This window comes from Amphiura filiformis, chromosome 11 (genome assembly GCF_039555335.1).
Source record: "Amphiura filiformis chromosome 11, Afil_fr2py, whole genome shotgun sequence".
NCBI lineage: Eukaryota > Metazoa > Echinodermata > Ophiuroidea > Amphilepidida > Amphiuridae > Amphiura > Amphiura filiformis.
In genome coordinates, this window is record NC_092638.1 from 29,998,187 (window position 1) to 30,021,209 (window position 23,023).

The 23,023-nt window shown below is 37.3% G+C and overlaps 1 protein-coding gene across 1 annotated transcript; it reads left to right on the forward strand.

The window, feature by feature from the left end:
- Positions 1 to 221: 221 nt before the first annotated feature.
- On the forward strand, positions 222 to 15,647 carry LOC140164703 (uncharacterized). The gene is made up of 3 exons (XM_072188057.1): positions 222 to 1,296; positions 12,436 to 12,605; positions 14,983 to 15,647. The coding sequence occupies exons 1-3, from the start codon at positions 296 to 298 to the stop codon at positions 15,249 to 15,251; spliced, it is 1,440 nt and encodes a 479-aa protein (XP_072044158.1). The 5' UTR covers positions 222 to 295; the 3' UTR covers positions 15,252 to 15,647.
- The last annotated feature ends 7,376 nt before the right edge of the window (positions 15,648 to 23,023 follow it).

Consider the following 23,023-nt stretch of genomic DNA (forward strand, 5'->3'; position numbering starts at 1 on the left):
CATGCGATGATTGCCGATTCTTAAACAATGCAGTGGTCATTCAAGAGGCGGCATTTCATGAAATTTGAAGGCGTGGTCACTGCTCGATTTTTGTAACTTGTTGTTTGCCTGAGTAACTTTGCCATTCTTCACTCTTCAGATAGATTTTGCTGAGTGCAACACGCGACAATTGTTTTCTTCGAACGCACGTTTTTGTTGTTGTGATTAATATCAAACTCGGAGTTAAATTCTACTTTATAGTCTGTACGTAGCATCAGCGATTCTCATCTTCTCTGGTAGCATATAGGCCTATACCATGGCCGCTCAGGCGGTACCATATTTGATAGATGCCAATAGGCGAAATGGCAAACTTCTTGTCCTTAACAATGACAGATTTGAACGAAATAAAACTGATCACCAACATAACCGCATCTATTGGAGATGCTGCATCACAACATGCAGGACTTCAGTGATTACAAACGTGGTGGATGTCAATGCCAATCCACCACAAGCAATTATGATATTACGCGGCATGCCCGTACATACGCACCCACCCCAGGATGAAGCCATTACAAGGCAGTACTTCATTAACAGTGTGCTTACAGAAATAATGAGGGACCCATCACAGCCCATTAAAAGGGCCTATGACAATGTTGTTGCAGCATGGCCAAATCAAGACATTCCGCCCTTCAATGCACTTCGTTCGCAGCTACACAGATGCAGGGCAGCACAATGCCCCCCTATCCCAAGAAGGGTTGCAGATGTGCAAATCGCCGGGACATGGGCAGAGTCATGGAATGGAACGCAGCGTTTGCAGCGACTGAATAACCGGCGGGGAATTGCGCTGTTCGCATCACATAGAGAACTAGCAGCACTACAGCAGTGCGAAACGTTGTTTTTCGACGGTACTTTCAGATCTACCCCGGCACCATATGCCCAAATCGTGACAATACACGGCTTTTACGAAGACAGGGTCATCCCACTGGGGATGGCTCTGCTATCCGACAAGACGAGAGCATCATATGAGTACATGCTACAGTCCCTCAAGATTGTGGTAAGAAGACAGACAGGACAACGCCTCACGCCGATGAAAGTCATCACAGACTTCGAGGTTGCCCTCACACAGGCGGTTGCGGCAGAGTTTCCAACCTCAAGACATCAAGGATGTTATTTTCATTTTTGTAAGGCGCTGTGGGCACACATACAGGCGCTGGGTCTACAGCAAGCTTACCACAATGACCGAGCTCTTAAAAGGTGCGTGAGGAAGGTCCTAAGCCTGGGATATCTGCCACTCAATCTGGTTCAGCAATCGTTTGCGTAAGTTCACTTTTTATATCACGTTTCTTATTTATAATTATCATTCTTGTCATCATGGTCATATAAATGCATACTAGTAGCTGCAAGAAATAACATATAAACGTCTCAAAAAAGTAACTACCCCCCCCCCCGCTAACACCCCTTAAATAGTGACCATTAATCAAAAACGGGTGATTGTATTATAAATCTGTAAAATGCGTTGCAAGCAGAATGTATTTCTGCACATTTTGACACTCATTTGCAACAATTGACTAAATATTGACGTCACAGTGTAGGGGAGAGCGGGGGGTGTTCGCCCTAGGGGCAGGTTCGCCCACCCCTTGTTTCTCAGCACTACGGCTATCGGGGAATTTGGTGATGGCAAAATTAGGTCCAGGGTCATTATAAACTTTAAATATTAGCTACGCGACATATAGGGACGTGTTCATCGAATCTGGAGCCAAAACAAAAATTACACCAAAACGTAATTTTTCTTGCATTAATAATGTTGTATTATCATTGATACATAAATACAGATGGTTTTAATGGAAATCTGTATTGGGAACATATGGGATTTGTCAAAGATTTAATGCAGTTATCTGCTTAGTCGATTTGTATTTTGCATACCCTGAAGAAAATACAAAAATGTGCACGGGGCACGTTAATTTTTTGAGGATGGGCATGTTCGCCCAATATCTTCCCCGGGTCGGATTACCGGAGAAAAGTGAAACTGGAGGGCGGACCTGCCCCATCAGCGTATTATGACAAATATTTATAATTATACCATTAAACAAGGTAAAACTACTGAAAAGCATGTTTTTTAAAGTTATGTGTTATCAGTATTACTCATACCACCGTTTATGTCCTAATCCATAATCCCCCTGAAGCTGTAAACATGATACGTTTAAGCTCACTTTGACCCCTACATTTTACCCTGAGACCCCTGCAACAAATTTAGTGACTCCCCAGTAGAGAATGAATGCCCTGCCTGTATACTCTTGCTAAATGTTTGCATTTAATATGTTATTGTTATGCAATGTTTAAACCGTTTTTTGTGATTAGGGTGAACTTGAAACAGCATAAGTCGAACCTGCCCTAAACAGAGCATGATGTTGCTTTACAAAACTTTTTGTTTGTTCTATCCTGTTGCTATTGTAAGGCCTGTAGTTCATGGGATTGTGGTCGTATATAGCTAAGACATAGGGCTTTCACATGGGCGAATCAGGTCATCCATAACCTGAAAACTGACATCGCTAGGCTGGTCAGAAAAATATAGGGCGAACACTCCCCGCTCTCCCCTACATGTACATTTAATCAATGTAAGCCAAGATTTGAAAGTTGCAGTAAATTGTATTGAGTTTGTATTCAGTGAAATGGAAGGAAATCTGTGTGATGGTATCCGAGTGTTTTGTAAAAAATTTGTATGTATAAGTGCAACTTTCAAATCTGGACCATTACATTAAATTGACCGGTGTTTTATTATTTTCTGGGTTGTCGTATCAAATGAGGTGTGAAATGCGCAGAAATAAGTTCTGCTTCAGCAGCGCATTTTCAATAGCCCCTGTTTGAATAATAGACATGTGAGCGGGGGTAGGTAAGTTGTTTGAGATGTTTATTCTAGAATAGTCATTCTAAATTACCGGAGAAAAGTGATATTATTCTGCAGGCACATTTGCAGGCCCTGTCCAGCGCGCAGGGCTAATGTTTCCGTATAACTATTATTATATTAAGATTATAGAACTGGCAGCCAATGCCTGTACTCTTTTTAGCTCTGATTTAAGACCTTACTTGTTGAAATTGGTTGAGAATTGAAGATACGGTAATCTAAAACCTAATGAAGAAGCTTGAAGAAACTAAATCAGAAGTTGCACCTTTGTGTTCTAATCAATGAAAGTACATCATTTAGTTTCAACCCCGGTTTCAACGTGCTAATCAATGGAAGCACGGCGATCATTTTCTTGATCATGAACGCTTTGTGTACAAATCAATAGGGCATTCAATGGAGCCCCGGGAAGCGTTATTTCTTTCTGCAACCATAATGGGCCGCAATGCGATAACACATAGTACATACATGTAATTAATAGGCCTATGAGGCTAGATATAACACGAGTTTATTACCATTATTATTTCCTCTTACTTAATAACATAAAAGAAATCGATAGAATTAAAATTCTATAACGGTTTACCTGGGGTTCGAACCCACAACCTTTGTATCCATAGTCTAATGCCTACACGACTGTGCTATGATTCGTTGTGCCAGAAAGGTGTTTGTTTATGATACTTATTGATTACGGAATAAACTGCATACACACAATATACTATTACTAGTATAATAAATACGAATATAATCCTAACCCTAACCCTAACCCTAATCCCTAACCCTAACCCTAACCCTTACCCTAACCCTAACCCCTAACCCCTAACCCTAAACCCTAAACCCTAACCCTAACCCTAACCCTAACCCCTAACCCTAACCTGACAATAATGAACCTTGCCTCGGACTATGCGGTTAGTGATATATTGCGGCCCATTATGGTTGCAGAAAGAAATTACGCCCCCGGGAATGGAGCAAACTACAACTTTTAAATCGGCATCTTCCTTGAGTTTTGGATCGTCGTGTGTTTATTTCTTGAGTAAAAGATGCAGAGCTATTGCCTGCTGGTTCCAATTATGACATATCTGTCTGTTTAGGATATACATGTACAGGGGTGAACATAACTGGTACCTTAATTATTTTGCTTATATACTGTATATAATAGGGGGTGTGCATGACCTAATTCCACTTTTGGTCTAAATTGATTTGAACTTTATTTTATCAGAGCTTGCTCCGGCGGATTTAGACCCCTTTTTAAAAAGTTTTTGAAATTCATGTTTGCCAACCGCTAAATATGACATGCGCAACGTTTTCTTAAGCTTTATCATGATTTAATAGATTTGTTGACAACAGCGCAAGTGATATGAACACAATTAGGTCCTGTACCTTACAGCTCGCGTTTAAAGGTTTTCAAACACGTCAGGCATGAAAAAAAAGTCTTTAATTTCCAAAAAGTATTATTTACTAATAACATTTTGCACATAAAGTACATGTAGGCCTAATTATGCCCATTAAATGGTTTTCAGGCAACATGTGTTTTAAATAAAATTTATCACGTGCCATCTCTTTAATATGGTCGAGTTGATATGAGACGAAAACGTTTAACATCGAAAATGGAAGCATTTTAACAGTTCGTTTTTTAATAGGCGTGGAGCACTGAAAATCACCAAGTTCATGAAATCATAAAACTTTAAAAGAAAAAAATCAGGAACCAGTTATTTCCATTTTACATACATTATTTCTGTAAAGCGTTAGCAACACGTATCCAAAATTGTAATTACCTGTAATACTAAATAAAGTGTAAATGAAGTCTACCGAGTTGAAAACGCTAAATCAACATGATTAATGCAATTAGTGAAAAATCATGTTTTTGGAAAATATTATTTTCGCCAGCTAAGAGCTGGCTATTTAATTCGGAGATCGTCTTTGTTTGCTAAAGAGATTACAGGGTAGGGGTCCTACTAGCATTGGTTTGAATTACTTTGCGGACCTCATGGTGAAAATATAATGTAAGGCTTACTATTTGATTTGTAAGAAAAAGAAAGTATGTTTTGCCGTTTCAACGAATGAAAACGAGTGAGAATTTCAAAAGTTATGGTTTGAAGGAAATATGACATTAAAAGTTATATGCCAGGCCTATAATAGTTACCACAGCATATCAACGAAAGAAAATTATGGTATCCTTGTTAACAGACGTTCTTAGATTTACATTTGCAGACATCCTGTAGACCAACACAGCATGAGATGTGAGTGTATTGATAACAGAATTAAAACCTTTTTAAAACCTTGATGGATATAAAAGTCAAAGTAAAAAAAATATCCCATCCTGTATCGTTTTATGGATAAAAATGACTCAAAATGTCATGAATGAAATAATGGATATCTTAAACATCAGTTTTGTCTTTTCAATGGGAAAAATGCGATGCTATTTCAGGGTCTATCTATTCATACATGTAGGCCTATTGAACAATATACCCCATTTGACATGTATTATAAATAGGTAGATAAACAAATGAATTAGGCCTATTGTATTATATTATTTTATCAATAAATAATAATCCAATTTTTTTATATTTTATCATGTTGATTATTAAATAATTATTATGGTACTAGTATTCAACAAAATGATTGATGAGAAAACACACAATGCAGACTATGGAATGGAGTAGGTAAGATTCCATTTTCATAGCTTCGCCGTCTCACAGAGCCCACATTTTCTCACAAATCTCTCAACTCTGCCGCTGATAAATGTTTTTCGCTCGCAGCACCAGGTTTATGGAATAAATTACCCATCAGTATAAACCGAACTTCCAGCTCATTACACAGTTTTAAAAAAGGTCTCAAAACACATTGCTTTCAATAGTAAATTTTTCACTCAGATTGTTGATAATTGTTTTTGCTTGTAAATATTATGTTGTTGTTGTATTATTATGCGCTGTGGTCTAAATGAAATGGCGCAATATAACAGCCCAGTGTATGTATGTATGTAGTATCGGACTAACAATCAACACATTTAAAAAGCTAATAAAAATTCCTTTAAAAGGAATAGGGTGGGCAAATGAAAAATTGTCAAGAGAAATGAAAGAATGAGTAAGTCAAGTTCACAATTAAAAACAGGGAAAATATGACACAACATCGATTTCCAATAGGGAATAACACAAAACGTATAAACAAAGTTAAAAGAGTTTTTAACTTTATACGTTTATACGTTTGTTATTCCCCCATTGGAGGTTGTGTCATATTTTCCCTGATTTTTAATAATCTGATCTATTTCTTATCCTTTGTTCTCTGCTGGTCAGTTGGAACAGACTTTCCCTGTTTTTATATTAACCCTTCACATCATAACACAAGACGTTTTATGTTAACATTTTATATAAAACATGGTTATAAAACTTTTGTAGATAATAGTTATTTAAAACATTTTCGTAATCATACCTAGAGTTTTTTTTTTTATCATCAGATAGAAAGACTTCTGCTCATCTTCTCTGGTGAGACAACAGGGCTGGGGTATCTTTCCATATCAAAGTTTAAAAATCTGTCATATCAATTTCCTCAATATGTTGTATTGCAACTTATGAGGGGAAATGTTTGATTTTACAATATTTCGATATTATTTTTTAACTTTGTAACTTTATTATGATTAACGTAACTGTATTTCAAAGCGTCAAACTATATCATTATTTTGTCCCAACAAAATAATCCAGGGAATAAATTATTCATTCATATGTTTATTTATTTTATTCAACCTGGGCCAGTGCACATGCATTCTAATAATTTGTCTATAATACCTTATACAAGCATCACCAAGCACTATTTGTCACAAGATTTGAAAAGTAAATAGCCTATGTACACACTGAACACAATGCACATACAAGCTGTATTTTTAAAAGTACATGCCGAAGCTGTCAGTATAAAATGATATATATGACCTTCACGATGCTATTAATTTAGCCCAAAGATTAGGAAAACTAGCAAAACTGGTAAACTGGTACTGTTCAAATAAAAACATCTGCAAATCTTGCTGCAATTTCCAAATAGTATTTATATTACTTAAATAATTATTTTTGTTATTTCTTTTAATACAAACACATTACTGCCTATGACGACTTTATCGTATTACTTACATATCAAAATCAAGTAATAATTACAAAACTCGCCGTAAACTATCACCTCTGTGGGTGTTTGGGATATAACCGGCACGAATATTTTCTCAAAACTGCGGCATGTGAAAAAGTAGGTCAATAGTCAGAGAATACAGGGTAAGATAAGATTGGAGTGAGTAATCAGTCTTTCAGTCATTCTTGTAATCAGTCATTCCGGGAATTTCCGGAAGACTTACACCTCTGAGTAAAAGACTAAAAGTTTGCTGTTTCTGTGTGCACGTTCTCATCATTGATGGTTTGGTGGACTGTCATGAAACATTATGGATCCTAAAAAAGCGTGATCCTAAAAATGCCTTCCACCCAAACTAATTACAAGACCTCTTCTACATTGAAGCTGGCTTTCCCTTTTAAAGGGAATTTTTATTTAATATAAAACCTCGCTCTTCCTCGCCCGTATCAAGATCTCCAACCAGTCGTTTATATTAATCTGTCTGTCGCATTAAGATCTACGCGTGGCATTATATACACTTTAATAGTGGCATTTAATTGCATGTTGTATTTAGCCCCTTCACTGCTAGCAACATTTGGCATTTATTGAACATTGACTTCAACGTATAGGGCAAAGAGGGACACTATATTTATGTACCACCCAATAAATCCTGACCATTATTTCAATATGCCTTGCAAGGGTGGTTTATACACTCTCAGAAAAAAAAGGTGCTACTTAGAACCTTTTTTTGTCCTGTATGTAGAACCCTAAGCAGTAATAAGGTTCTAAAAAGAACCTTAAAAGGTTCTATAAAGAACCTTAAAGATTTAAATAGGCCTGGGGACATTCTAATTCATTCATTCAGGGACTCATCACAAAGTTAAGAAAAGTAAAAAATAGTGTTAACCCTTTTTGGTACTAAAAATCATTTTTTTGGATAAAAAAACCCCTTTTTTTCTGTTCTACTAAGAACCCTTTGAGGGTTCTTTCTTTAAGATTCCTTAAAGGTTCTTCAAGCTTAAGGTTCTACAAAGAACCCTTTTCTTGGCTACAGAACCTTTTTTGGTTCTACAAAGAACCCCATTGGGTTTCAATGAACAGAAAATAGACCCTAAATGTAGGCATACTTTTAAAGAAAATTTTGCAATGTTATCTTAAAAGAACATCTCGTGGTCCCTAGTGCCCCCATACTACGTTTTCAGTGAAATATCGGTGATTTCCCATGTATGTATCGGTTGTCCAACAACAACTGTTAAAGCCTGTGCTTATTTTATGTCATAATGGGTTTGTAGTAAGTTGAATCACCCAACTATGACATTTTAGGGTCAAATCATACTAAGATAGTGATGTTAGAAGTGGTCCTCAATGTCAACCAACCAACAAAAATAACAAGAACACTAAAACCAAGCTAGTAAAAGAAGCAAAAAGTGGACAATGAAGATGATCCTGATAAAAGATGTCCTGATTGTGGACTGGAGGACATTGGTCATCATATTGGTAGTGGTTGACTACCATGACTACGGTGCACGTTTTGTAAATTACTTTTCTGGCATTTTGCATAGGGCCGTTGTGGGTTCGGAAGAGGACTGGAAAGACAAGGACTGCATATGTCAGTTGTTCCCTACATTAAATAAACACCATACTGATATAAGACTTGTAAAAAGAAACTTTAAAAGCTATTAAAATCCGAAAATGGTCAACAAAAAATTTAGTACGTCCATGGTGATACCTAATGCCCCAGCATCGGGGCAATAAGGACCACTTGACATCACTGTAAATAAATGCATGGTGTTTGAAAATGAATGCATTTTTGGCACATTTTTTTTCCTGCAGCACTTAGCTGAATAACTGGTCTATCAAGTGAAACCATTAAAAACAGAAAAAAAGTATTAAATAAAAGCCAGGTATGATGAAAACTAAAAAATGGTGGTCCCTAATGCCCCACTTTACCCTACGACCCAGTTGCTGCAACCAAGTTTGCAGATATTGATTTTTATTTCCTGGTAATTGGTCATTGCATTGTGATACGCCGACACTTATCGATTGGCTTGAGCAAAGGTCTTAAGGGATCTGGAATGAGCGTTTCGACAGTATTTTTTGTGGGACATGAGAGCACATCAGACATAGGTCAAAATTCTCTGACTATTGACCTACTTTCTCACATGCCGCAGTGTTGAGAAAATATTCGTGCCGGTTATATCCCAAACACCCACAGAGGTGATAGTTTACGACGAGTTTTGTAATTATTACTTGATTTTGATATGTAAGTAATACGATAAAGTCGTCATAGGCAGTAATGTGTTTGTATTAAAAGAAATAACAAAAATAATTATTTAAGTAATAGAAATACTATTTGGAAATTGCAGCAAGATTTGCAGATGTTTTTATTTGAACAGTACCAGTTCACCAGTTTTGCTAGTTTTCCTATAATCTTTGGGCTAAATTAATAGCATCGTGAAGGTCATATATATCATTTTATACTAATAGCTTCGGCATGTACTTAAATACAGCTTGTATGTGCATTGTGTTCAGTGTGTACAAAGGCTATTTACGTTTTAAATCTTGTGACAAATAGTGCTTGCCGATGCTTGTATAAGGTATTATAGACAAATTATTAGAATGCATGTGCACCAGTAGAAATGGCCCAGGTTGAATAAAATAAATAAACATATGAATGAATATTTTATTCCCTGGATTATTTTTGTTGGGACAAAATAATGATATAGTTTGACGCTTTGAAATACAGTTATGTTAATCATAATAAAGTTACAAAGTTAAAAAATAATATCGAAATATTGTAAAATCAAACTTTTCACCTCATAAGTTGTATCAAAACAACATATTGAGGAAATTGATATGACAGATTTTTAAACTTTGATATGGAAAGATACCCCAGCCCTGTTATCTCACCCGCAAGATGAGCAGAAGTCTTTCTATCTGATGATTAAAAAAAATGATTACGAAAATGTTTTAAATAACTATTATCTACAAAAGTTTTATAACAATGTTTTATATAGAATGTTAACATAAAACGTCTTCTGTTATGATGTGAAGGGTTAATATAAAAACAGGGAAAATCTGTTCCAACTGACCAGCAGAGAACAAAGGATAAGCAATAGATAAGATTAAAATCAAGGAAAATATGACACAACCTCCAATGAGGGAATGACAAACGTGTAAAAACGTATAAAGTTAAAAACTCTTTTAACTTTGTTTATACGTTTTGTGTTATTCCCCCATTGGAAATCGATGTTGTGTCATATTTTCCCTGTTTTTAATTGTGAACTTGACTTACTCATTCTTTCATTTCTCTTGACAATTTTTCATTTGCCCGCCCTATTCCTTTTAAAGGAATTTTTATCTTCAATTCTCAGCTATTCTCCACGTTCCGTTCAGAAGTATACAGGCTTTTCTTCAATTCTCAGCTATTCTCCACGTTCCGTTCAGAAGTATACTCGCGCCTCCCGGCGCGAGCAATAAAGCATAGACCCTGGATTATATTATATTTTCCAGGGTCTAACTCTAATGAATAAAGCAAGCACAGAAAGCACTTATTGATTGGCTTGAGCAAACTTTCTAACTAGGCTTAGGGAGTGTTCAGAAATACTTTGTGTGTGCGTGGGGGGGAATAGTGCGGGCACTTTTTAGACATACAACCCCCCCCACTTCCTCCATTTATGCAGTATACATTTATATCAGAACGATTTTTTTTTTTTTTTTTTTAGATTTTTCAATTATTTTAGTTAGACTTTGGAATGATTTATGAACCGGTAATCCAGCGACCGGGGTTCAATACCCGCTGAGTCCTGATTTTTCTCTCTCAATATTTTCATATGCCAGTTTGCTCGAGCCCCAATCACGCCATATAAATAAGTTTATTAGAGAACAAGGACCACTTCCAAGTCTTTAAGGGTACTCTAGGGGGTTTATCCCTCAGAATCTCACATTTGAAAAAAAAAAGTGCCTCATCGTTTCCTCGAGCACTGTTGGAAAAGACCGAAAACTATACAGACAATGCTGATTTTACACTGAAAAAAAAAGAAACAAAAAAACCTCCCTCCTCATCAATTCATGAAAATCCTCTGGACGAGAACCAAAATATTAATTTTATACGGCCTAAACATTATGTAGCCAGAGGTATCCAGTGGTATAAAAATCTCAACTTTTTTGAAAAAAGTGGGGGATGAGGCTGTGAATTACGAAATGCCCTTTTAATATACATTTATTTATTTATAAATTTTGTACATGGTAGGTCTATTTCTTACAAACATGTCAGTTTAGGGTGTTTTCACACACTGTGACATGACTTGTAAGAAGTTTGATTTAAATTTATGTATTCTAATTCTGAGACGAATATTCGTCTCAGTTCTAATGAGTAATTTTCCCCATGTTTCAATCTTATAATTAAACTAGAGCGGTTCTCGGGTTGCGCGGTTTTCGGCATACGCGGTTGGTGTGTAAGGTTGTTTCACAATGGAAGTAGTAGTATAGATTTGTTTGAAGCTCTACTAAAATTCTTCCATCTTTTTTCTTTTCTTCTTCCCCCTTTCTCTTCTTCCCTCTTTTTCTTTCCTTTTTTCCTATATTCCTTCCCCTTTCCTATTCTTTCCTTTTTCCTTATTTTCTTCTCCATTCCCCTGTCTCTTCTTCCCTCTTTCTTTCCCTTTTTCTCTCCCCCCCCCTTTTCCCCTTTGCTCTTCTTCCCAGTTTGCCCCCCCCCCCCCACTAGTTACGCCACTCATGATTTTAAAAGGACATTTATAAGCTTAAAACTTCAGTTTGGAACCGTGGACAAAACGCAAAATCTGTACATCTATTCGGGATACCATGTCTTGTAAAATTTTAGTCCGAATGAAATGATTTTTTCTAGAAAAGGGATTGTGTAGATTCCCAACAAACACAAAAACTTTTTTAAAACGTTTTAAATAAGTTATATTTTGTCAACACTTAAATAACATTATATGTTAAAATATTTGCACCCAGCAAACACAGAAATGTTCTTAAAATGTTTTTTACAAAACGTTTCAATAACATTTAAATGTCGGGTTATATAAAGGTCGTGAAAACATTTTAAAAACGTTATTGTAAATATTTTGGGCAAACATTTTTTGCAAAATATTTTTTCAACCCCAAAATAACATTCTGCTCAGAATGATTTGTACCAAGTTTTCAAAAATGTTTTTGGAATGTTATTAAAACGTTTTTATACCCTTTATATAACCCGACATTTAAATGTTTTCTGTAAAACATTTGTGTTCTGTGCAGTAAATTACCAACAAATGTTATTTAATGTTATGAAAACGTTTTATATCACTAATGTACCCTTTAACCCGACATTTAAACGTTTTCTGACAACCTTTTATAACCTTTTGCGAATGATGTCGAAAACGTTTTGTGTTTGCTGGGTTGTGGATCATGAAAATTATTCAATTCTTGTTTAGTGATTAACATGTATATTTCTTAATTTTTAACAGGAACCATCGCCAGAGCATTTCGACCCAACGTCTCATTCGCCGCTACCCACCATTGCAACAATTCCTTCTTTATGTCAACACAACATACATAGTATCGAATGTGTTTCCTCCAAGAATGTGGAATGTATTCGGCCGTACAATGACGACTCGGACCAACAATCATGTGGAGTGTATGTATCCGTACTCGTACTAATATTGGGCTATTCCAGATGTATTCCGCACCCCCCCCCTATGGAAGACACTTCCGGAATTCGGGGCTAAATTGACAGCCGGAATTCACATGTCAGGAAAACCCCATGGAAGACCCTGCCGGAATTGTGGTAATATGGCCAGCCGGAATTCAAGTAAATGTCTTCCATAGGGTTCCAGCTGGAATTAGAACATTTTTTCAGTTTCCAGTCAGAATTCAAGTAAATTGTAAATGTCATTCATAGGTTAATCGAGATGGCGATCATAAGTGAAGATCCTGCCGGAATTGGAGCATTTTGACCATTTTCCAGCCGGAATATTAAGAAATATGAATGTCTTCCATAGGCACATCATGGCCTTTCACAATCCCCACTCTTGTTTTTTGTTAATTTTAGCAGCCGGAATTTCACCTAATCTCAATGTCTTCCATACCCTCCAGCCGGAATCTGTGTTAAAAATGACTGCTGGAATTCTAGACACATCTCAATTCCAGCTGGAATTGTATTTTTTTTAAATGTCTTCCATGGGGGGGGTGGAATACATCTGGAATAGCCCATTAATGAGGTTTTACTACACGTTTATACGTATAAAATGAAATTCATGATGTCCAGGTCGAAATAAAATAATGTTTGCGAATTCAAATATTAAATGCAGTTTTGAACCATTCTCTGGAAACATTTCACTTTTTGTTGAAAGTCACTCAATAAAAAAATGCACAAGTCATTACACGCCTTTTTAGCTCTTTTTGACACGTAGGCCTACACGTAAAATCGAAAAACGTTAGCAAAACCTCGCTATTGTCGTATAGAACTAGTTCTAGTTCCTCGTGGGTGCGCGCGCATGGCCGCAAAGCGGCCAACGAGGCGCTTGCGCCGGACTGGTGGATTTTGTAATGTCAGAGAGGGGTTGTCATGGTCCCATACAGGCACTGAACAAGTGCTATATTGTATCACAATGGAATCATATTCCACATGATATTTAGTGAAGTTTCGAACTTTTTAAGGATCGCAATCTGATAGGCTAGCCTAAATAAATGAAGTAGGCTAAATAGCATGTGAATTGTTAGGCCTTCTTGCTATAATAGTCCAATATATTACCGTAACAATCGTGCAAATCAAGTTAAATTTGCTGCATTTGCCAGAGATACAGTATATTTTAGCGCTGATCATTGCAGGCTATAGGCATTTCAACAGCGCCATTAGGCTGCGATCATGTATACGGTATTTGCTATACGAAATACGCTCATTCGATCAGGCTGAGTTCACACACTCCTATATTTCGTATAGCAAATAGCGAATACTGTATACCGTATACTTCTATGTGATCGCAGCCTAGGCCTATTTGGTAGCAAAATGTCATTGAACGTTACACCGACCGAGGTCAAGTTCAAAATTGCTCGGACTTGGTTAAAAAAATACAACCAATGTATTTCTCTAGTCATAAGGATTCAGAAAATGTATAGTTTGATATAATAATATGCGCAATTAAGGGGAAGAAGTTAATGGTGTGTTTCGTAGTGCCCCGTGGTTCACTTTACCCCGGTCTCTCCTACAAAAATGTATCATCGTGACGTCACAAGTCTAATTTTGGCACCACATGGAGCAAATTTGAAAAATGCTCCGATTTTGTTGATAATGGTCCCAAATTATTGGTCTTCATGATATATTACATGAAATCAGAAAAATAATAGGCCTACTGTGCGCCATGTAAGATGTTTCGTTACATTAGTAACATAGCAAAATCGACAACACCCATTGAGTCCCATTGAATTCTGTTGAATCAATCATTATTACTCTTCATTAGGGTGCCCCCTTCAACACAAAATTTTCGGGCGCTTCGCGAGCATTACAACATAAATTGTCATTTGAAATATAATTCTACTTGCTTATACCAAATTAGTGGTATTTCTGCACAATTTCGTGCGCCCGCGCGCAATTGTATTTTGTATTCTTGCTCCCGGGCACCACAACCCCTAGCTACGTCACTGCAGCTATTAAATAAATTTTATCTGAAACTTGAAAGTCATTCGGTAGGTATATATGACTTTCAATACCAAACTTTGATTTGCTCTGCACCATGCACACCCTTGGTCAGGGCATAGATTAAAATCTATGGTCAGGGGCACCCGATCTACTTTCGCCCCGGGCACCCTGCCCAAAGTTACGCCGCAGTAGATGACTATCATCATTAGATGGCGTCTGTGTTATTAATTGCTATCATCAGAAGATAGTATCGAGATTATTGCTATCATCAGTAGATAGCATTTAAGTTATTATTTGCTATAATCAACAGTAGCATCTAATAATCAGTATAATCACTATCCTAAAACTATAATTTCCTTTTATATAATTTATACAGCCTTTCACGCAAGGTGGAACATGTTGATCGGAAGACGTCATCCATCCATTTGGACATGCATCAGGAAAATGAAGGACGAGGGTCGCAGGTCTGAATTGTCTATTAGAGCGGCGGAGAGGGGAGATGACCCACCCAGAAGACGACGAAAGTGGAGAAGATTGGAAGCTAGAATTAGAAGACTGAAAGGAGACTACCGACAGGGGCGGAGGAATATTGACGAGTATTGGAGAGCAGTATCGTACCTGACAGGACCTGGAACATATATGTAACTGTAATTCACTCAATGAGTTAGTTGACCTGATCAGTAAGATATCAGTTGTTTCATGCACGTGGCTTCCATGGTGCCTTCGAAGATGTCACCAAAGTGTGTTTAAGAAACACATATGTGCATGTTTCCCTAGAACTTCACAGACTATAAGTTGCACAATATTGCTTGCTCAATTTATCGAATATAACATACAACTTTGCCATTAACTTTTACTTATATTAAGCATTAAGATCCGTATGCACAAAATAGTTAAACCCAGTCTAAATAGGACTAGGATTACAGACATACACAGGTGATGAGTGTAACCTGCTTGTAGTGCAGGGCGATATATACAAAAATTGTTTCACCTGTCGCCGCTTGAAACCACTGACTATTGATTTTTGCCCTCCCCAATATGGCAGAGGTCAGTGAGAACAATACCAATCATCCGTTAATTGGTATTGTACTCCATCACATTGCATGTCTTCTGCATGGAAAACGAATTGAACTATTTTTACAGCACTTTCGGCAGCGACTTTTTGTTCAATTTTAATTTTAATTTCAATTTTTAAGTAAGTATACCTTTATATAGAGTTGGATGGGGGATATTTTTTAGCCATCAGTGAGGTGATTTTTTTTACCTCCCCAACATGGCGGCCAAGTGGTTTCACTATTTCGCCACTGACCTCTATACATGGATAGCAGGCTGCGACCAAAAAGTGAAATTGGCCGCCATATTGGTGAGGGAAAAAATTTCACCTCACTGATGAGTAAAAACAAAACAAAATCCACCAACTCTGTATAGGTATAGGCCTATACGTCAAAATTGAAATTAAAATCGTCCCACAGAAGACATGCAAAAGCATGGAGTAGGCCTACAAAAGAATCAATACCACGAACAGGAAAAAAGCATGATTGCAATCTATCGCGAAAGTTCCTCTCACACATATCAAATGCACTACGATCAAATAGGTTGATGACAACATTTGATTGAATGGACTACACTGCGCCATGATTACGGCGAAGGGCACCGGTTTAAATCCTTTGTTTGGAGCCATTCAATAATTTCACGCACAACATACCATATTGGTGAGGGCAAAAAGTCAGTGGTCTCAATCGGTGACTATCCTGTTAATAATGTGCCAGCCTGCTGGCCATGTATGTATACGACGTCACTCATAACAGAGTCATCCTCATTTAAATAAAATGCTGTCCTCCATAAGGCCTCGTATCCATAGGCTGTTCCCTTGTGGCGTGTGCCCTTGTTCCGTGTTCACTTTTTCCCATGTGACCTGCCACACAGACAACGAACCTTTGTTTTGCTTAGTGGCCACTCACCAAAAGACAGGTTCATTGTCTGTGTGGCAGGTCCCATGGGAAAAAGTGAACACGGAACAAGGGCACACGCCACAAGGGAACAGCCTATGGATACGAGGCTTAGGTACCACGGGGCAATTCGCATGATACCGGGGTAATGCAATAAAACGTGTGATAGGTATGAATGGTTGTGGAATCGGTATAGAGACCCGGGATAGAGACCTGTCCATCTGTCATCTTAAGTTATCTTAGAACTGTCCTGCAGCATGGCAGCCATTTCAATTGTTATACCGTCCCGGTTGGTTTATTGCATACACTCTAGAGTAGCGTGTGAGCCTGATGCCCTCAGATGGGGTGTTGCTACACAAAAAAATGCCTGATAGCAATTGAACCTGAGTAGCACGTTGCTCAAATTGTGTTAAAACCATTACAGTGTATTCTTCTAGTCACAAGGATGCAGAGAAATGTAAAGTTTGACCTATCTATGACGTACCGTTCTTGAGTTATGACCAAAAATGTCAAAGGTCACGCTCTGGGGCTCAAAACATCAAAGTGCTCCGATTTTGCCAAAAGAGATGTCAAATTGTTTGTTTTGATAAAACAATTCAGAATAAGGATAGGATTGCACCATCGTTACCTAGGTGACACAGCAAAATCGGTCAAGTAGGCGGCATACCATTGAGGCATATAGACCATGACCTACTTTGTTGTGTTACCCAGGTAAAAAACACCTGAGATATTGTAATCATATCAGAACGAACATTTTGACACCTCTTTTGGCAAAATCGGAGCACTGGTGTTTTTGACACCATAGAGCCAAAAACGTGCCCTTTAACCTTCTCGTCTACAACTCAAGAACGTTAACGGTACATCATAGATAGGTCAAACTATACATTTTCTGAATCCTTGTGACTAGAGGAATACATTTTGAGCAACTTTGCAATTTGACCCTGTGTAAAGTTCGATGACCTTTTCCCGCCAAAAGCTATTCCGGTTCAATTGCTATCAGACATTGTTGGGGACTCTTGCAATAGTATAATTGATATAAAAGAATTATGGTGACCAGACCAGGACAATAGTCGCTGTCGTAGTGTACGTTAGAATATGACCGTTGCTAGTCAACGCTTTATTTGTTACGAACCACTGATCGAAATTATCACAACACAAAGCCTATGGCATATCAAAATTCGGAACAGGTGTACGAGCCCAGGTTTGGAGCAGGATAACCAATGGTTACTAACGTGCACTACGACAGCGAATTTTGGCTTGTAGGCTTTTCAGACCCTGGGAAAAAACAGCTGAACTCTTGCCAAGGTAGGTGGGCACAAAGTGAGAACTATTGTACATGTACTTGATTTAGGAAAATGTATTAAATTAGGAGCAAAATATAAGGTTGATCCTGCTACATAGTCTTGGATTATCATATTATTTGTGCTATGTTTGTAAATATGTTACAAAAAAGAAAAAAGAAAGCATTTATATCGCTAAGAAAAAAATGTACAACTTAAGAATAAGTTACTTTATATTTAAGCAGGTTTATAATGTTATTGCATAGTACTAGTGTGAGCGAAATATTGAAGGTTTTAATTTCAAATTGGGCACTTTCAGAAGGTGTTGACCCTTCTTGATTGAAATTAGCCTTTTGATTTTTTTTTTGAAATGGGCCTTCTGTAACCTATTACGCCTATATAGCATATGGGAAAGGCAAACAATTGAACATCTTAAATTATTTTTGTCATGATCAAAATGAATTCATATCGACCTAAAACTAACATTTAATGTTCCTTTTAGGTTAAATGGGTTATATAAATTGTGACAAGTGCAAAAATTAAAGTCGCTTTGATGGTGGCCATGGCCAATTACAAATTTAAACCTTCCCTATTTCAACTCGACCATTGTGTACTTATTATTTATGTTATGTAATTTGTAAATATGTTACAAAAAGAAAAAAGAGAAGGCATTTATGACTCAAATAGTATATTAAAACCTGGGAATATTGTATAATCATTTTGACAGGTTTTTGTGTTCTTTGAAAATTGCCAAGAAAAAAATGTACAACTTAAGAAGACGTTACTTTAATATTTATGCATGTTCATGATATTGCACTTATAGTTTATTTCATGTCTGTAAATATGTTCCCAAAAAGAAAAAGAGAAAGCATTTATGACAAAAATAATATAAACTTGTCAAAATTTTAAACTACGACGTATGTATAAACTTTTTCAGGTTTTTAGTATTGTTGTGTAAGTTTGCTAGGAAAAAAATGTAGTAAAGATTAATGATTTGGTTGCGTTTAAATAGGTAAGAAATTAAGTACAACGTAAGAAGAAATTTATACTACAAAATATATTTTTATAACTGTTCATATTGCACACTAATGTTTTTTTGAAATGTTTGTAAATCAGGTACAATTAAAGAATAATAGTGCAATTGAGTATATCTAAGATTAAATCTGACAATTAATAATTGAATAATATAGGCACACTAATTGCAAAATAGATATTGAAAATATTTGTAATAAATTCATGCAATGTGGATCTTGTAAATATCAATGGAATGATGTGCAATAAGATAAAACTAAACACAAAAAAGGCCTTTGTTTCTTTATTGTTGTTGTTGTTACAGTTGCAACATTTTTGTCGCAAGTCAAAAATGCATCTTATTCGAAACATTCCCATGCGCTAGACAAATAGTTACACTATTCCGTAAGTCCTAAGTTACAGAGTATATCTTTATTCTTTGAAACTTTTAAGCTTACTTTGTTGAAAAATGACAACACTGTTGCAATTGGAATAGAAGGTGTCTTGACTGTGCATGAAACGCTGGAAAATTGGTAAATTCACATTTCACGTATCAAAAGGCCACTAACAGATAGCCAGATACAATTCTAAGATTTGACCCCAGATGACCTTTGACCTGACCCATGCATGATGTTCCTTAATGTTCCCCTGGTCTTGAGTTTTGTTGTCGCCAAGTTTGAGTCCTGTACTTCTTACAGGTGTCCAGAAAATGAAATTCTAAGATTTGACCCCAGATAACCTTTAACCTGACCCCTGCACAGTGTTCCAAAATGTTCCCTTTATCATTAAGTCCCGGGGGGGGGGGGGTTCTCCAAACAAAATTTACGGGGATGTGCCACGCAGACTTTCGGATGCTGACTTTCTCTATACTGTACTTTTGGCTGATTTTGCCACCCATCAGTAGGCCTATACCAATTTTCCACAAAAGCACCCAAATTTGCCTTAATTGGGCGCATTAAACTCACCCATTGATATACCAAAATTGCTGAAAAGGTACCCCAAAACAGTGGCACATCCCGTATACCTTCAACCAGGAGAACCCCTCCAGGCATTAAGTTTGTTGTCACGGAGTTTGAGCCCCGTGCCCCGTTCAGTTATCCAGAAAATGCATTTCCAAAATTTGACCTCTGCATGACCTTTGACCTGACCCCTGCAAAATGTTCCCCTGGTCATGAAATTTGTTGTCACTGAGTTTGAGCTCCACACACCTTACAAATATCCAGAAAATGAAATTATAAGATTTGACCCCAGATAACCTTTGACCTGACCCTGCAAAGTGAACCAAAATGTTCCCCTGATCATTAAGTTTATTGTCACTAAGTATATCTCCCGTACTCCCCAACGCGGCGCACGAAATGTATTTCTACAATTTGACCTCTGCATGACCTTTGACCTGACCCCTATATAAAATGTTCCCCTGGTCATAAGATTTGTTGTCACCGAGTTTGAGCCCCATACCCCATACAGATGTCCAGATAATGCAATTGTAATATTTTACACCCTTAATGATCTTTGACCCTAATTCCATGTTCAAGTTATAGGCTCTTGGTAAAGCCGATGCATATGTGCAAGTGACGTCATTGTGCTATGTAATATGTGTCAGAAGAAGCATTTTAAAGGTATTTGGTTATATACCAGAAATACCCCTTTAATAATCTATAACTCCGATTCTGTTTACACCCTATAATGGGCACTGGATATAGGCGATACATATGTGCAAGGTACATGTAGGCTGTAACATGTATATAGGAGAAGCATTTTGAAATTACCTAGTTTTTGTTGCCAGAAGAAGAAAGAAGCAGAATCCGATAGCATTAGAATACCTAGCTGGGGGTGAAAGAAGCATCAGATAGCATTAGAACCCCACCCCCAGCTAGGTAACCAGAGGTGAACCGTCAAATTTTATGCGCCCTTATGGCCGGGTTTGCATCTAGCATTATCAAGTTTCCATTATGGTACATGCCCACATGCACAGAGATTTGTTGCAAGCTGGAAGAACAAACTGACCCCCAGCTAGGCAATGACAAATACACCCAGTAGATGTGTTCAGCAGGATCATCATGCGCATATTTTTTTTGGGGGGGGGCTTTGGGGCGGCCAAAACGAAGGGGGGGCGGCAAAACGAAGGGTGGCAAAAAGAATTAGTAAAGAAAAAAGGGCGGAAAATTTGAAAAAGTATAAAATATTGTGAAAAAATGGTACTATACATCAAAATGTGTTGCTTTTGGGGCGCTAGCGCCTATTCAAACCACCGAAACAAAAATTGGGTCCACCTTTTCGGGCTGTTGACGAAGGGGCGGCACAATTTAATTTTCTTCAGGGATTTTATGGGGGGTCAAAATCAGACACAGCCAGTGAGTGACCATATTCAAAAAGAGGGTCACAACTGATTCAATTAAGAAGAAAATAACCCTCAAAGAGAGCACTTTGTCATTTGGACGGGAAATTGGACCCTTAAATTCCTAATTTTGGTCAAGGTCGCCAAACTTTGAAATGGTAATGTCGCTGCTTGAGGTTAGGGATTAGGGTTTGGGACTTATGGTTACGATTTATGGTTAGGGCTTAGGGTTAGGGTTTAAGGTTAGATTCGGGGTTAGGATTAGGGCCCTGTATCAATTGCAAACTTGATATTTGCCAATTTAGAAAACGTGGGGGGGGGGGCAAAGTGACAGGTAGCAACATTTCTAGCTTCTGATCCATGATAGCTCTGTGAAGTCATTGCTATCTACCTAAGATATCTGATGACCATGCGAAGTCATTGACATCTACTGAAGAGAGGTAATGGCTATCTACTAAAGGTCATTTCTGTCTACTAAAGATGTCATCTACTGAAGATAGCTGATATGGCTCCGACCACTAGGAACTGCGACGCGGCTATGAGGTCATACGCGCTCAGATGGAGATAGTATAACTATTTCCGGGGAGATACTTTGAGTATACCCTTTCAGTCCCTCATCAATCAATCAGCTTTTTGACTGCTTTGCAAAATAGCAAAACTATTTTTGATCACATGATACTCTTTTAACCAAATAATGAACGAGAATATATTAATGAAGGGTATAAAGCATTTTGTCTTGCTACATATAGTGCAACCAATGATTTTTGGCATCCGTACACTTCAAATGATAAAACTAGAATTGGTTCCATTTTTTTCTATGCCCCATATGCTTCCCACGAGGGGTCGGAGGTCAGAATGAGGCCAAAATGTAAAAGTTGTTCTATCATGTTGTAATATATATCAAAACTGTTCCTCTCATTAATAAGAATGTAATAGTCAACTGTCATTTTTCATTTAGGGTGCTTAGTTTAGGAGTTACAGAGCTATTTTCAATATACACCGATTCAATCGCGTTTTGTCGCAAATTACTCCTCTCGACAAACGAATAAGAATAGAATTTGTTTGAGGCATGTTTAATCTCGGAATCGGAATAAATCATAGGTCAAAGGTTATGCATGTATGTATGTAGGCCTACATTATTTCTATTGGACTTTGCCTGCATTATAAAATCTGAAGGCCCGCTAGGACAATAGAAATTACACTGTGAACATTGTGAATCTATTAAGAATATGTTTGAGAGGAGTAAAGGGAGTTATGTTAAAGGGAGTAATTTGACACCATTCTGTTTCGATGAAATCGGACCTTTTAAAATTTTGATCCGTGTGTATGAAAATTTTGACATTTGACCTATTCGACCTGAACTAAGCACTGTGGAAAAATATGACAATAGACTTTTTTATTCCGCCAATACAACATTATGGGGCTGATTTTAAGTTTTGACCCCACTGTGAACTTCGACCCCTCGTGGGAACCACAGGGGTATAGAAAATTGGAACCAATTAAATGTTTATCCTTCAAAGGATTTTCGGATTTAGGTGATCGCTGAGCCTGACATTTGTTTGATACATCATGCTCATGGGGCATTCTCATTTATATCATTGTACAGACAACATAAACATGCTCCAGGAGCAGGATGTAAAAAAAAACATTGGTTCCACTACACTCTCAGAAAAAAAAGGTGCTACTTAGAACCTTTTTTTGTCCTGTATGTAGAACCCTAAGCAATAATAAGGTTCTAAAAAGAACCTTAAAAGGTTATTTTCTGTTCTACTAAGCACCCTCTGAGGGTTCTTCCTTTAAGATTTTTAAAGGTTCTTCAAGCTTAAGGTATACAAAGAA